The sequence below is a fragment of the Gossypium raimondii genome, chromosome 12 (genome assembly GCF_025698545.1).
Source record: "Gossypium raimondii isolate GPD5lz chromosome 12, ASM2569854v1, whole genome shotgun sequence".
Lineage (NCBI taxonomy): Eukaryota > Viridiplantae > Streptophyta > Magnoliopsida > Malvales > Malvaceae > Gossypium > Gossypium raimondii.
This window is the reverse complement of record NC_068576.1, coordinates 32,969,413-32,986,744: the sequence shown is the minus strand read 5'-3', so window position 1 is coordinate 32,986,744 and position 17,332 is coordinate 32,969,413. Positions and strand designations below refer to the sequence as shown.

Sequence of the window (17,332 nt, the reverse complement as noted above, 5' to 3'; positions counted from 1 at the left end):
CCTGTAGTATGGAAACCAACCAAAAACAGCAAATCTATTTGATACTTCAAATTCAACGAAAGATATATGATATAAATTGATAAATGAATACAATAATGTTAAAAGTTAAAATGTTAAAAATGTTCATACAATAGTCTAAGATGGCGGATTTTGCGACTGGTGAAATATCTTCATCATATTCTGAAGCTGTAGTTGGAGTGCGTCGTACTTTCTGCTCTGCTCTGCTTCCCTCGCTGCTACCTCCGCTTTAAGTTGAGTAATTTGCTCAACTGTGTAATTTAATCAACTATGCTTGCTTGCATCTGAGCCATCTGATCTCTTAACTTCTGAACTTCAACTTGAGCCTGACTCCCCGAAGGCATGTATTGCTACGAGCTGGATCCAAAATATTGGGTTGGCTTAACAAAAGATCCTTGAAATCGAACCCGACCATACCTTTCAGAACCCAAAAATTCAGTAATAGTCCAATTATCAATGTCGTCAACATTAACAGAACTATCACTCGAAGCAATCGCTTCATACTCTGCCTTTTTATCCTTTAGTTTCTCCTAATAAATTAATCAAAGAGTTAGAAACAAAATATATAATAAAAACAAATGCAACATAACTTAACATTATTTGCATTACAAACGACGAATTAAACCATTATAATTAAACACTATAAATATTTAAAATAATTCAAATTTTATTAACTAAACATACCATAATTTCTGCAGCTTCAGAAGTCATAGAAGATCCATCTTTCTTCCTATGTGTAATGTCAAAAAGCTGAAGGCGACCAACTTTTGACCGCATTTACGCTTCCTACAATATAGTAGTAAAAATATTATTTAATGGAAAGTAATAAATATTTGACACTGTTAATAAATTCAAAATACCTCGGCCTCAGCTACACAAGCAAAACTTTTCGACCCACCTGTGTGAGTGAATTTCTATTTTTGCTTGCTGCTTGTTCCAACTCGTTCACGATCCTACATTATGAAATTATTATTACGTATATAGTAAATACTATAAACTGAAATAATTATAAGAGTTTGGAAGTACGTAAAACCTCTCATTTCTTTGAATTCAAAATCTAACCACATCTTCCCATTGGTACCTTAGCATTCCCGGTGGGACATTTCACAATTTCTTTTCGAGGGTTGTTTTTGTCTTAAAATATTCTTTCTTTAAGGTACTTTTATGGTCTCTCCATATTTTTCCCAATGCCTTCTTGACATAATTATCCGAGACCTCTAAAGCAAACCTCGCCTACAAAAAACACAAGTTTAGAAAGTAAATATAAATGAAACTTAAACCAAAGTATTATAAATTACATTAACGTTTTGTTACCTTAATATTATCGAGGGCTTGATTTTTGTTACTATTAGGCATTTGATGCCATGACTCATAGTTCATAGGCAACATATTGGCATTTCGTGCTATAATGCCCAAATATCCTGCTAAAAGTCGAGCTTTTGATCCAACAGGCTGACCAAAACTGTTTCTACATACTTTGACACGACAGGATCTAACTCATATAAATCTTTAAGTAGCGTATGTCCTCGACCTCTGTGCATCCCACTACTTTTAGATGGAAAATGGTATATTATAATATAAGAATTTGAAAAAAAAATCAATAATAAAAGTCAACACGCATGTAAATCAAGTTTAACATTACTTTGAATTTCTGCAGGTTCGTCAGGTGTATTCAGAACATTCGAAGATCCAAATAGCAGTATGTTGTTCACTATTTGTTTCTTCCGATTTTGGAATATTTTGAACAATACTTAGATCTTGCAATCTTCTTCTAGGCATTTTATCTGCAATACACATAGAATAGTTGAAACTTTAGTAACTAATTACAACAATAACAACACATATAAAATAGTTGAAATATTTAATAAGACCAAGATTTAAATTATGATATTACATATGATTAAAAAATCGTAAAATCTTACTACATCATAATTCGTAAATATCTTCATCAACATCCTGACGAACCCATTGAAATTGTGTACTAGTACTAGGGATATTTTCATTTAAGTTTTGTTCTGAAAAAGGCAAAGTTTCTAATCTGTCGTCGATGTCATCTCTACTTCCGTTGCCCATGTCAAACAAGTCTCTAGGGATGTTACGGAGTACAACGTACCAACCCTCATTAGTTGGATCTTTTGAGTAAAAAACTTGTTTCACTTGAGAAAAAAATACATACGGCTCATCTATCAATTGTTGTCCAGTGTGAATCAATCGAGAGAAGTTCACCATTGTAAAACCAAATTGATCTTGTTTAATTCCACGAGTAGTATTAACATCAGTCCAATCACATCGAAATAAGACAACTTTACATTTGCCTTAGTAATCCAACTCAATAATGTTAGTAAGAAGTCCATAATACTCCAAATTTCCCTCAACAGGATTACTGTCCCTAGCACTAGCATAACTTATAATTGAAGAATTAACAACTATTCCACAATTTTGAGTTCTCCTCAATCTCTCCCGATATTTTGTATGAAATCTGAATCCATTGATGAGGATGGCACTATATCTTTTTACTACTCTATTCGGACATTGGGAAAGCCATTTAACTTTGTCATTGGCATCCTTCCCACTCCAAACCTATTGAATCGAAAGTAAATTAAGTAATTATAAATGTTATGAGAAAACATTATTATTTGTCAATGAAAGCTTCAATTACATATCGTTTTGCTTAACCATTCATGAAAAGATTCTGTGAATAACTTATTAATCTCTCGATGTTGTAATCTTCGGGAGCATGAATGAGATCTCAAGAGTTGTTTGTACTCACTATGTTAAAAAGAGGTTTACTTTTTTAGAAGATAAACAAATTATAATTAATGAATATTTATCAAATTCTAGAACAACCAAATTGATCTTGTTTAATTCCACGAGTAGTATTAACATCAGTCCAATCACATCGAAATAAGACAACTTTACATTTGCCATAGTAATCCAACTCAATAATGTTAGTAAGAAGTCCATAATACTCCAAATTTCCCTCAACAGGATCACTGTCCCTAGCACTAGCATAACTTATAATTGAAGAATTAACAACTATTCCACAATTTTGAGTTCTCCTCAATCTCTCCCGATATTTTGTATAAAATCTGAATCCATTGATGAGGAAGGCACTATATCTTTTTACTACTCTATTCGGACATTGGGAAAGCCATTTAACTTCGTCATTGACGTCCTTCCCACTCCAAACCTATTGAATCGAAAGTAAATTAAGTAATTATAAATGTTATGAGAAAACATTATTATTTGTCAATGAAAGCTTCAATTACATATCGTTTTGCTTAACCATTCATGAAAAGATTCTGTGAATAACTTATTAATCTCTCGATGTTGTAATCTTCGGGAGCATGAACGAGATCTCAAGATTTGTTTGTCCTCACTATGTTAAAAAGAGGTTTACTTTTTTAGAAGATAAACAAATTATAATTAATGAATATTTATCAAATTCTAGAACTTACTTACGTAATGGTTCCATTGAATCGTGGTGAAAAAGAACATATCGATGTGCTTGTACCCACGATCTATCATTTAATTCTGAAATTTCAACTTAGCCGATTGGTTCTCCATAACTTTGAAATAAATAAGTTTGGGCCAAGTTATGATCAGTGAGCCCAGAATTTCTACTTGGTCTATTCATTCTTGTTTCAACATCTTCCAAATATCTAGAATAGAAAGTCAAACACTCCTCAGCCAAGTAGCCTTCAGCAATTGAGCCTTCTGGATAACGCTTATTATGGCAATAACACTTCAATTTGGATAGGAACCTAAACACGATATACAACATTATCGAAAGTTGTAACTAAAGGCATAAAGGTGAATGAATGAATAATTTACAAATAAATTAACAGATTTCTATGGGATACATCCATCGATAGAAAACGGGTCCACCAAGTATTACTTCATGAGGGAGATGGATTAGCAAGTGCACCATAATAGTGAAGAAGGAAGGTGGAAAGATCTTCTCTAAATTGCATAAAGTCAACGCGGCTCGATCTTGTAGTGTCTCAAGTTCTTGAACATCCAAAACTTTGCCACAAATGGCTTTCATTATATTGGATAGTTCAATTATACAAGACGTCACCTTTTTTGACATACGACACCGCATAGCAACTGGCAGTAAATATTGCATCAATATGTGATAGTCATGTGATTTTAAGGCATATAGTCTTTGATTTTTAAGACTCACACATTGAGATATATTTGATGCATACGTATCCGGGACCTTTATATCCTTCAACACCATGCAGAACACTTTTTTCTCCATCTTCGACATTGAAAAAATAGAAGGCGGCAATCGGTATTTCCCATTCGGAAGTGCTTGGGGATAAAGATCATGCTGAATTCCCATGTGGACTAAATCAAGTTGACTCTGAAGATTGTTTTTCGATTTTCCATCGACATTCAAAATTTTCCCAATGATGTTCTCGCAAACATTATTCTCAATGTGCATGACATCAAGATGTGTCGTAAAATGTGATGCTTCCAATAAGGCAACTCAAAAAAAATACTTCTTTTTTCCACAAGTCTACCTCATTAGGATCATCCTCTTCATCAGATTCATCATAAGATTCATCCCTTGATCTTCTATTTCTTTGCGTGTTGGGCAGTTGATTCATCTTCCTATAACTGAAATTCATATCTTTCAACATGAACAAGATTTTAGATCCACCGGTCTGCGAAGGAGCTTCTCTAAACTCTTCAGTACTGTCAAACCGAGTACTCTGAAATCTAAGTCTATGATTTCTTGGTAACCACCGACAATGCCCCATGTAAAAGAACTTCTTCCCATTATATAACCATTGCGAATATGTTTGCGCAGCACAACAAGGACAAGCATAACGTCCCTTGGTACTCTAACTAGATAAATTGGCATAAGTCGGGAAGTCATTAAGAGTCCACATCAAAGCTGCACGTAAATTAAAGTTCTCCTTTCTCAGTACATCATATCTCTCAACACTAGCTTATAATTGTTTTAACTCTTCAATAAGTGGCTGCAAATAAATGACAATATCATTTCCAAGACCTTTCCCTCCGAGGATAATCATAGATAAGATAAAGGAAGATTGCTTCATGCAAATCCATGGAGGCAAATTGTAAGGAACAAGCACTACAGGCCAAGTACTGTACGCAGTGCTCATGATTTTGTAATGATTAAATCCATCAGATGCTAGCCCAAGCCTCACACTCTGAGGATCACTTGCAAAGCTTGGAAATTTACTGTCAAATGATTTCCAAGCTGAAGAATCCACAAGATGCCTTAACAATCCATCACTGGTTCGTCCATCATGGTGCCACGTCATAGACTCGGCTGTCTTCAACGACATGAAAAGCCTTTGAAACCTTGGTATTAGCAAAAAATACTACAAAATCTTAATTGCCTTCTTCCTTGACTATGCATCATTTTCATCCTCATTAGCATCTTCTGTATTTCTATTCATCCAACAGGATTGACGGCATACATGACAGCACTGTTGGTTTTTCCGATCGCCCTAATACAACATGCAGTTATTTGGGCAACTATGAATTTTGTTGTACCCAAGGCCTAAATCTTTTATCAATTTCTTCATATCTTTGCATGAATGAATGATTTTTGCAACGGAAACATATCTCTCAAAAACTCACACAGCATTGTCGAAGAGTTTCCGGTCCACCCTCCCAAACACTTTAATTGAAAAGACGAATACAGAAGGAAATTTTTAAAAATTTTGATCCCTCATAAAGCTCTTCATTCATTTCATTAAGTAGCGTGTAGAACTTCTCCGCTTCTCCATTCGGCTCTTCATTAGGCATACTTCTTCCCGTTTCGATAAAAGCATTTCCACCGAGATTACAATCATCGGATGCAACAAAGTCGGGTGGAAACGATTGGAAACCATGGTGCATATTAAATGCATCCCGCAACATACCTTCCATGTCATCTTCTCTAACAGACTAATGGTAAGCAGTACGAGGATAACCCAGATTAATCGTTGAAGAGGAAGTACTAGGTATGCATTCTCCATGGAAAATCCATTTTTTATACCCCCGAATAAACCCATCAACAATTAGATGCTCGTAGACAACTTCACAAAAATGCCAATTAATGTTGCACACTTCTTACACGGGAAAAGAATCATATTCTCTTGGCTTGCATTTTGAAATGCAAAATTTAGAAAAGTTTGTACTCCATTTCGATAGTCGTTGCTTACACTTGACAAATTCATCCAAGACCGGTCCATTTCTTAATTATTGAAGTCTAAAGTTGACAATAAATTACACGGGTAAGTTGTTTATTTATAAGTATAAATAAGTTATGTAGTTATGAAAGTTATGTAAGTTATATTTATGTATTATGTAAGTTATGTATTATGTAAGTATAAATAAGTTATGTCAGCTATGATATGATATATATTTATGTATTATGTAAGTTATGTAAGTTATGTGAGTTATGTAAATTATGTAAGTTTTGATATGATATATATTTATGTAAATTATGTAAGTTATGTAAGTTATATTTATGTATTATGTAAGTTATGTAAGTTATGTGAGTTGTGTAAGTTATGATATGATATATTTTTATGTATTATGTAAGTTATGTAAGTTATGTAAGTTATATTTATTTATGTTATGTAAGAGTTATTTATGATATATTGTAACACCCCTTACCCGAGACCGTTGCCGGAGTCGAGCATGAGGCGTTACTTGACTTAACTTAAAAGTTCGGGGCATAAAATTTTACTTTTGAAATTAATTTCACTATTCACAACAAATCTGTCCACCTGCGCAGCAGCTACTAAATTAATTATAACTCGAGCTACGAAACTCGAAATTTAGATCCGTAAATTTTTCCTGAAACTAGACTCATATATATTTTTACCATAACTTTTTCAGAATTTTTGGTTTGGCCAATTAGTAAATTTTATTAGTTAAAGTATCCATTGTTTCACTGATCGACTATCCTGACCTCTTGTCACTAAAATTTAATTATCTCATTGTACAGACTTCATATGGTGTTCTCACTTGTTTCTACAGAAAATAGACTAAATAAGGAATCCATAAATTTAAATTACAACTCATAACTATTTTTTTACAATTTTTAATTATTTTCCAAAGTCAAAACAGGGGATTCCGAAAACCACTTTGACCTTGTCTAACTAAAATGCAAATATCTCAGATTACATAATTCTTTTGTCTACACTGTTATTTTTCTATGAAAATAGACTCAATAAGATTTAATTCTATATCTCATCCACCCTATAATTAATTTTCTACTATCCTTGGTGATTTTTCAAAATCACGTCACTACTATTGTCTCAAAACTGATTCACTACCAATTTTTACTTTTTCATGATTTCTAGGCATAATTTATCACCTAGACTTTTATAACAACAAGCACCTTCATACTTAGCCATTTTAATAACTATTCATCATCAAATATTTACATATCATCTTTTGGTCATAATTTAAGAATATACAATCGAAATGACTAAGTCCCTATACATGCCATAGCTCAAAATATTTATCGTCTTAAAATACCGAGTTGTGGTGGTTGATAGTGTGAACGCTCTCCGACGTCTTCAAGATCCCGACTATGCTTGATAATACTATATGAAAGAAAAAGAAATAAAAGAAGTAAGCATAATGCTTAGTAAGTTTACAAGTAAATAAATAACAACATTTATCATAAACCATCATACTCATAAATTCTCATCAAGCACTAGGATCTTTACTTTCTTCTTTACTTACTCACTTACTTGTTTACTTACTTGCTTGCTTAAATAACTCACGATTATAACTTACTCTTCACTTACTGAAATTCTTTTTTTCAACTGATAACTGAGATATTTTTAATCCTTTATAACTCACCTGAATCTAGTTATCATGCTTTTACTTCAACTTTCATGTAACTTAATTTATTTTCTAGCCCGTTGAATCACTTGGAATACTAAGGATACTCGGGTCTCTTGTCTGAATATAACATGCCAAAGCTATGTCCCAGACATAGTCTTACATGGGATGTTTCTTGTACTGTCAATGACATATCCCAAATATGGTCTTACATGGGAGTTCTCATATTGGTGCCCATGCCATGCCCAAACATGGTCTTACGGGGGACCTCTCATCTCGGTGCCAACGCCATGTCCCAGACATGGCCTTACATGGGACCTCTCATAGTCTTAATGATGCCAATGCCATGTCCCGAACATGGTCTTACATGGGATCTCATCACCCAAATGTCATGACATTTGTATCCGATACATTCCAAAAGTTTCAACGAGACTTTTTAATACTAATTCTCTATCGTATCATACTTGAGTCAACATTAAATAAATTCATGAAATAAATATACAATTGCTGGAAAATAACAACATTAATAATAATTATCAAAATATTGCATTTATTTACCATAAACTTACCTCGGTACAAAATTTGACCAAATTTAGCAACTTAGTCCTCTATCTTTTTCTTCCCCGGTCTAACTCTGAATTTCGTTCTTCTTGATCTATAATAGAAAATTTAGCTTATTTAATACTCACATTCATCAAAACAATCCTTGACTCGAACTTTGGAAAAATTACAATTTTGCCCCTAAACTTTTGCATAATTACACTTTTTCCCCAAAGCTCAGAAATTAAACTTCATCTCTTATTCTTATGTTTTATGACATGCTGAACATTTTTCCCTTCTATGACAACATCAAATTCCCACTCTAGCATGTACTTATGAACATTAGGTATTTTTACCGATTATGTCGTTTTACTCGTTTTCACTTAAAATCGCTTAGAAAAAGTTGTTTAACATAATTTCAAGCTTCATATTCTACCATAAAACACCAAAATAAACACATTTCACCTATGGGTATTTTTCCAAATATAAACCCTAGGTTAAATTTTACTATGGAGCTTGGAAGCTTGAAAACCCTAACTATGGCTTCCCCCTTTCTATTTTCGTTCACCATGAAGAAGATGAGCACATTTTGCCATCTTTTTCCCTTTTTAATTCTTTTTATTACTAAATTATCAAATTGTCCCTAACTTAAAATTTTCTTATTTCACTTATCTCATGTCCATTTTTGTCTACCAACTTAACCAATGGTCTAATTACCATATAAGTACCTCCAATTTAAAGTTTCATAACAATTGGACACCTCTAACATATAGAACTCAACTTTTGCACTTTTTACAATTTAGTCCTTTTGACTAAATTGAGTGCCCAAATGTCGAAATTTTTGAACAAATTTTTCACAAAATCATTCCATGAAATTGTAGACCATAAAAATATAAGAAAAATAAATTTTTCCTCATCGGATTTGTGGTCCCGAAACCACTGGTCCGACTAGGCCCAAAATCGGGATGTTACATATATATTTATGTAAAATATGTAAATTATATAAGTTATGTAAGTTTTGATATGATACATATTTATGTAAATTATATATGTTATGCATGTTATGTGGAAATTAGTATTTCAAAATTTGTATTTAGATTTTTAAAATAATGTAAATTGAGTGATATAATATTTAAAATATAATTATTATAATTATTTTAAAATTTAAAACTTATTAGTAATGAATTTGAAATGTAGGTTAAATACCCATACTAATATAGGTTATATATTAAAAATATAGGTTTTAAGTTATTTAAAAATATAATAATTATAATTATTTTAAAATTTAGAAACTTATTAGTAATGAATTTGAAATATAGGTTATATATTAAAAAATAGGTTTTAATATTTAAAATATAATAATTATAATTATTATTAAATAAATTTAAAATTTATTAGTAATGAATTTGAAATGTAGGTTTTATATCCATACTAATATAGGTTATATATTAAAAATATAGGTTTTAAGTTATTTAAAAATATAATAATTATAATTATTTTAAAATTTAAAAACTTATTAGTAATATAATTAAATATAATTAGTAATATAATAATTAGTAATATAATTAGTAATATAATAATTATAATTTATTAGTAATGAATTTGAAATATAGGTTATATACTAAAATATAGGTTTTAATATTTAAAATATAATAATTATAATTATTTTAAAATTTAAAAACTTATTAGTAATGAATTTGAAATATAGGTTATATATTAAAATATAGGTTTTAATATTTAAAATATAATAATTACAATTATTATTTAATAAATTTAAAATTTACTAGTAATGAATTTGAAATGTAGGTTATATATCCATACTAATATAGGTTATATATTAAAATATAGGTTTTAAGTTATTTAAAATATAATAATTATAATTATTTTTAAAATTTAAAAACTTATTAGTAATGAATTTGAAATGCAGGTTATATATCATACTAATATAGGTTACATATTAATTCTTCAAAGCATGAGTAAAAAGGAAGAAAGCATTGAACTTGAATTGGTAAGTGTTTCACTACTTTTGATTAAATAAAACAGAAAAGAAAAACTCCATTTACTTAACACCAATAATATTGGTAAAAGAATTATATAAAATATACTAAAAATTGAATGATATCTTTATTAAAAGCCGAATTCCCATAAGTGCAGAAATTTGTTTGTTGGTGATATGATATATTTATTAAAAGCCAAACAAAATGTAAAAACAACATTACTTGTTTAAACAACAATACAGGAGTACAATGCAACTATTGAGTGCTATTGGCCTCCATTCATTGTGGAATCTATATCAGACCATGCAAGAAATCATACTTCAAATTATGTTAACCATACCTAAATTAAATCTGACCCAAAAAATGAAGAACATAGCATAACAAAAAATACCAAATTTCAACGTTCACTGATATGTATACATATAAGCAATGAAAATTATGTTTAATTGCAAACGTATCATGCTTTAGAGAAGCAAATTGAGTACTATTAACAAAGCAGTGTTGTCAAAACAAAACTACAACTGACTGAGAACACTGGAGCCATTATTAATAAAGGGATTTTTGACCCCTTTTTTTTAATGAGAAGTATTAGTTTAGACATAACAATTCATAATAGTATATCCACTCATGCATTTTACCATATCTCATGTATTGAAACTAGTAAAGATGTACCAAACACGTCGATGAATGAAGTATAAAGTAAACTTCCAAGAAAATTTATTGGGATCCAATTGCTACAACCAAAATGAAAAGAAAAAACTAAGTAAGTGAGAAAGTAGCCATAACAAATCTGCATCTGCCTTTTAACTTAAGTATTAGTTTAAACATATCTCATGCATTTTAACTTAAGACTCTGCCTCTGCCTGACTAGAATATGGATAAAACACTGCATGAGAAAGCAGCCATAGCAAATCGCAGTAACAAAGCCAGTGAAGGAAGCCTATCATTTTGCATACAACTTAAAAATCGCAATAACAAAGAAAGTGTAACATATGTTAAAAATAAAAGAGAAGATTACTTGTAGCAGAAACAAATTAAAAATCTATTTCAATACAAAATAGATTTTAAATTCGAAAGCATAGATTTTATTGTAAAAAATCTAACAATAAATGGTTAAAAACGCGATTCAGACTAAATTGCTAAAACTTGAATTAAGATAGAAGAAAACAATACCTTTGGGAAGATGAAGAGAACTGAAATCACTTCGGAACAGATTCGACGAGTGAAAGGGTGAAATCCGAACATTTTAAGGGATCGGAAACCTGCATTACAAAAGACGATTTCACTGGATTTCAGGGTCATTAACAAAATATAAACAAAAAATTCACACAAACAAGAAAAACCCAAACCCTAAACACGCAAAAAAAAAGAAATGAACCTGATCAAAGCTTGACCAAAAAACAGAATGCCGTTTTCTCTGTCTTTGTCTAAACGTTCAGAAGAAACCGAAACAAATACTCTTGTTAAGTAAAAAAACGAAATGAAGAATCAAAATACAAATAAATAGGGAGGTGTCGTCTCAGTGAATGCGCCGAATTAGGGATTTGGAAGGGGAATTAGGGGCTGGGTGTGGGAATGGGGAAGAAAACTAAGTTGTGGAAGAAAACGACGTCGTTTAAGTGAAGTTGGTATCGCAATATTTGCGGCGCTAAAAAAAACGCCACTAATTGTAAACTTTTACGGCGTTTTCAGCAAAAACGCCACTAAAAAATTAATTCTCTGTAACGAAATTGCACCATTTTTGTACAATTTTTAATACATTGTTGCGGCGTTTTTCAAACAAATGCCGCTATTGCTTACCTTTTGCGGCGTTTTTGAGAAAAACGCCACTGAAAAATTAAATTCCTGTAACCAAACGGCGCCGTTTTGAACAATTTTTAAAACACTGTTGCGACGTTTTCAGTCCAAACGCCGCTATTGCCTACCTTTTGCAGCGTTTTTTGTCCAAACGCCACTAATGATTGACATATTTTTACAATTTTATATTTAATTTTTATATAATTCATATCAATTTTAAATAATTAATTCCTATCAATTTTAAACCTTAAACCTTAAACCCTAAATCCTAAACTCCTATCCATTAACCCTTAACACCTAAACCTTAAACCCCAACCCTTGAACCGTAAACTATAAACCCCTAACCCCTAAACACTGCATCATAAAACATTAACTATAAACCATAAACCCTTATCCTTTAACCCCTAACACCTAAACCTTAAACCCCAACCCTTAAACTATAAACCACAAACCATAATCCCTAAACCCCTAACATGTATCTCCTAAATCCTAAACCCTAAACTATAAACCTTAAGCCCCTAACCCTTAACACCTAACACCTAAACCTTAAACCCCAACCCTTAAACCATAACCCATAAACCGCATAATCCCTAAACCTTTAACCTCTATCCTCTAAACCTTAAATCATAAAACATAAACTATAAACCTTAAACCCCTAACCCTTAAACCCCAACCCTTAAACAATAAACAATAAACCATAATCCCTAAACCCATAATCCCTAAACCACTAATGCCTCTAATGCTCAACAAAAAAAGAGGTTGTTTTGCTCAAATTTTTTGCGGCGTTTTCCAACAAGCACCGCTAATGCTCAATCTATTGCGGCGTTTGTTAAAAAGCGTCGCTAATGTCCCTAAAGCTCAACAAAAAACAACGTCGTTTTGCTTAAGCTAATGCTTGACCTATAGCGGCGTTTTACAAAAAGCGCCGCTAATGCTCGATCTTTAGCGGCGTTTCTCAACAAGCGCTGCTAATGCTCAATCTATTGCAGGGTTTTTTAAAAACCGCCGCTAATTCTAGTAAAGCGCAAAAAGAAAACGAGGTCGTTTTGCTCAAATTTTTTGCAGCATTTTTCAAAACGCGCTGCTAATGCCTGACCTTTAGCGGCATTTTATAGAAAGTGCCGCTATTACTCGATATTTAGCGGCGTTTCTCAATAAGCGCCGCTAATGCTCGATACATTGCGGCGTTTGTTAAAAAGCACCGCTAATGTCCGTAAAGCTCAACAGAAAAATGACGCTGTTTTGCTTAACTTTTTTGCGGCGCTTTTAGGAAAGCGCCGCTAATGCTTGATCTTTTGCAGCATTTTAAGAAAAGTGCCGTTATTGCTTACCTATTGCGACGTTTGTTTAAATTCGCTGCGAATGCTCGATTTATTGCGGCGTTTTTTGTTTAAACGCCGCTATAAAATGCCGTTAAAACCTTTTTTGCTGTAGCAACACGTCGACGTGTGTCGCATCACACCCTTATGTGGCTTCACAAAACACCAAAGATCTACATTGTGTTGTCCATTTGGTGCTTTGACGTCCCAGGAAGCCAATTAGCACAACCTAAGGCCTGTGTCGGTTTATTAGATCACAACACCTGCAAAAATGTGTTAAAAAACACTTATTTTATTAACTTTCTATCTTAAGATCTAATTATTGAAACGTAATATAAAATCCTAATTGCCTAGAAAACAAGCTCCTTAAGTTCGGAATTGACCCGAATTGACTCACCTTCGTTGAGTGATGTACCTCCACCTCATGTATAGCAAAACCATCGCCATTGCTAAAGACCCTTATCAATAAGACCTCCATCCTCTATCACTAGCTCAACCTATAACGTCACATCACTATCCTATGAAGTCACACTGTCGCTTTCACTAAAAGATCATAAGGTAACCCATATACCAATAGGATGCTTCCATGTGGCACCTCAATCCCCCATATAAATGCCTATCGAATACAAACATATGGGCATAAGAACATCCCTCTTCTCTCTCTTCCACTTTTCTTCTCTGTCTTACAGCTCTCTACCCACTTGGGTGAACTGATGTCGCACCTCCACCTGTATCTCTCTCCTCTTAACACCCGGTATCAACAATCTATAATTTTTCCCTATATTTTAAATCTTAGAAGAAAGATACAAAAAAATTTCTTAGAGTTTTGAAGGAAGAAGAACACTAAGAGAAAATTTGATATGGATGAAAAAAAATTCTTGGTTTCTCATTGTCAAAAAATAAACATAAAGAAAAAGCTTTAAAATATTTAATTTGAGTTTTTGAATATAAAAGAAAAAAATTGGAATATTTGATTTAGGTTTATGGGAAAATATTTGGTACATCACGAGTAACTTTTAGACTCTATAAGTAGAGTCAATGAATTGATAAATGTCTTATAAATGTATAATAAAATATTAAAAATAAATATTTAAAATAGAGGTGTGACAATTTTTAAGAGTGCTTGTGAAATAAAAAACACACTACTACTATACTAAAACTAACCCTAAGTTTATTATTAAATTGTTTCCTTTAAAATAGAAATTGGTATAATTATTTCTAGATCCTTTGACTTTAAAGATTAATTTTTTTCTGACACATAGTGCCACATGGCAGAATAGTAGCGATCCATGTGTTAAATGATTTCAAGTATCATAATAAAAATTTTAAAAGTAGAGACACCACATTGAAAGATTTGTTAAAGAATAGGGTGAAAATTTGTCATTATCCCTATTAACTTTTATACATGAGCCTATTTTATAATCTCTGCCAATAAAATTCAAAATCATATTTCAAATCCCCATGCTTCCCGCCCTCACCAAAACAGCAAAACACAAAGTTCTTGTTCATTAGAAATTAAAACCCTTACTAAGGAAAAAAAAATCTCGCCCAGTTTTTTTGTTTCTCCTCATGCATTTTCATTTTCCGTTCATTTTAGCTTCTCAACACGATAGATTTTCAATATCTGATATCCCATTTGATTTTTTTTTTTAATTTTCATTTCTTTTGGATGAACCTTATTTGTGTTTTAGAAATTTTCTTTTGTTTTCAACCGATTTTAAGCTGAATTGAGGATCTTATTTTTGATATATTTCATAATGAGCGGAGACAATTTTACGGACGGGATACCCAAAGTCCGTCCGGTTTTGGGTGACATTTCAAATCGATCAGTTAAAAGAGGGTTTTCGTCGATTTCGGAAAAGTTAGGGTTTGATTCTCAAGAAGAAGCAGATTCGCAATTTGCAAAGCAAGTTCGTATAGGTGTAGAAACATTTATCAAAGAGAAATCTCAAAAACCCGAATTTGAACCAAACCCTAATTTTTTGCCTACTTGTTGTGGTGACATTGACATATTAAAAGAGGATTTAGTGTCGGTCAATGACAAATTTGGTGAGGCTAAAGAAGGGTTTGAATTGTCTGATAGTGATGATACGTTGGAAGAAGGTCAAGGTGTTGCGGAAGTAGGGTGTACATTGAATGAGAATTGTAGGAATGAGGGTGAGGATTTGGGCTTCGGTAGACTGGCATCGAGTGAAGGTGGGTGTATTGAGTGGTCGAGGTTGCCGAAGTCGTCCTCGCAGAGTTCTAGATCATTTGAGTTGGAGAGGTGTCTGGGACTCAAGAATGGTGGTGTGAATTTGAATGCCGATAGCATCCTCAAAGCTTGCTCTTGTTCTTTTTGCTTGAAAGGTAACTACTTGAGCATCTTATCTTGGATTTGTTGTTTGCTACATTTGTGGATAAAAACGTTTTATCTTGTAATGTGTTATCTAATGGGTTATGCCTGTTTTACACTGATTATCAGCTGCTTACATTTGGTCGGACCTTCATTATCAGGATATCAAGGGTCGAATAGCTGGTAAAGTTGAACAAGTGCTTTGCTCTATTTTCCTTAGGTTTCTTTTGGTTGTAGTGACAGAACATGTTACTTTCTGTAATAATGGTTTTGACATTGTCAGTTTTGAAGAAAAGTCAGAAAGAAGCAAGAATTTTAGTTCAGAAAAGTGGCAGGGGGAAACAGACTGACATGAATAGCCAGGGAAATGCCAATAAATCTTCAAAATTAGAATCCGACCTCACTAGTCAGTGGAGATCACTCTTTCTTAACATGGAGGATATATTTGTCCATGAAGGCAACCAGCTTGTAAGTTTGATATATCTTCTTTAGCCTGAATCTTAATTGTTCACTTCTTGTTGTACAGGTTCTGCCTTTCCTTTTTCCTTGTTCACCATATTGCTTGAATGATCTATAAAAGAAGCCTGATTCGTACTGTTTGACGCAAGTCACATTTGACTCTTTGTTCATTCTGATTTCTTAGTTTTTGGACCCTGTTGAGAATCTTTAGTTGATGCTTCATTGCTAGAGTTATTGGCTATAACAGGATGCATTCATATGATTTCTAATTTTCATTATCCTGAGTAGGAATTTTTATCTATGTTCTCATGTGTGATGGATACAATTGAACTTTGAGTGGCAGCAAGCCAGTTACACTGAACTAAAAGATTTGAGGGAGGATTGTAAGATGGATCTGGAGCGAATAACAGGGATGCCTTCAGAGAAATAGGAGTGTGCTTGTGACGCTTTGTCGATTGTTTGTACGCCAAATTCCAGCCATTTGTATTTGTATGTCCACGCCTCTGTGTGTCTATAACAGATTCTATGTTATTGTTTGGTAAACTCTAATGTGTTTGCAGTTGTCCAAAAGTATAAAATGTATGATCTCATTTTGTAATGACTGTTGTTTCTTAGTATGTGCTTAAAAGTATTATCCATTTAGTGAACCTCTCATCTTATAAGTTTGTTATGCCTTCTACTTTGTCCTGAATTCTGTGCGGTTAGAGGTGATAAATGTTGAGTTGATCTATCCAGTTTTCTTGGTACCAATCTGATCCTTCTAATTTACTAGAATAATCAATTATAATGAACTCAAACCTGCACTTGAAGTGAATGAAACCAAATTTGATTTTGAATTGAATTACTATCTACTTTTTCAGTAAAATGTGCTAAAATTCAACCTAATCACAAAAGATATTCCAACTTGCTTGAAACCCAACTCGGTTTGATTGTAAACACCAATAACTTAAATGAAAGAAATTTTAAAACTCAATGAGATCTGCACCACCTAATGGTAACCACTACATATGGTTGAGCCTATGACTGGTTTTTTTGTGGAT

General features: G+C 32.5%; 1 protein-coding gene and 1 long non-coding RNA gene across 2 annotated transcripts; one reads left to right on the top strand and one right to left on the bottom strand.

Annotated features, from left to right (window-relative positions):
- Positions 1 to 8,414: 8,414 nt before the first annotated feature.
- On the bottom strand, positions 8,415 to 11,911 carry LOC128035308 (uncharacterized). The gene is made up of 3 exons (XR_008191673.1): positions 11,761 to 11,911; positions 11,556 to 11,644; positions 8,415 to 8,500 (listed from the first exon to the last, which is right to left on the bottom strand). It is a non-coding gene; the product is annotated as an uncharacterized LOC128035308 (long non-coding RNA).
- Positions 11,912 to 14,949: 3,038 nt separating this feature from the next.
- LOC105763708 (uncharacterized) lies at positions 14,950 to 16,939 on the top strand. The gene is made up of 4 exons (XM_012582031.2): positions 14,950 to 15,847; positions 15,963 to 16,016; positions 16,117 to 16,301; positions 16,636 to 16,939. Exons 1-4 carry the CDS (start codon positions 15,256 to 15,258, stop codon positions 16,720 to 16,722), a joined length of 918 nt encoding a protein of 305 aa, XP_012437485.1. The 5' UTR covers positions 14,950 to 15,255; the 3' UTR covers positions 16,723 to 16,939.
- The last annotated feature ends 393 nt before the right edge of the window (positions 16,940 to 17,332 follow it).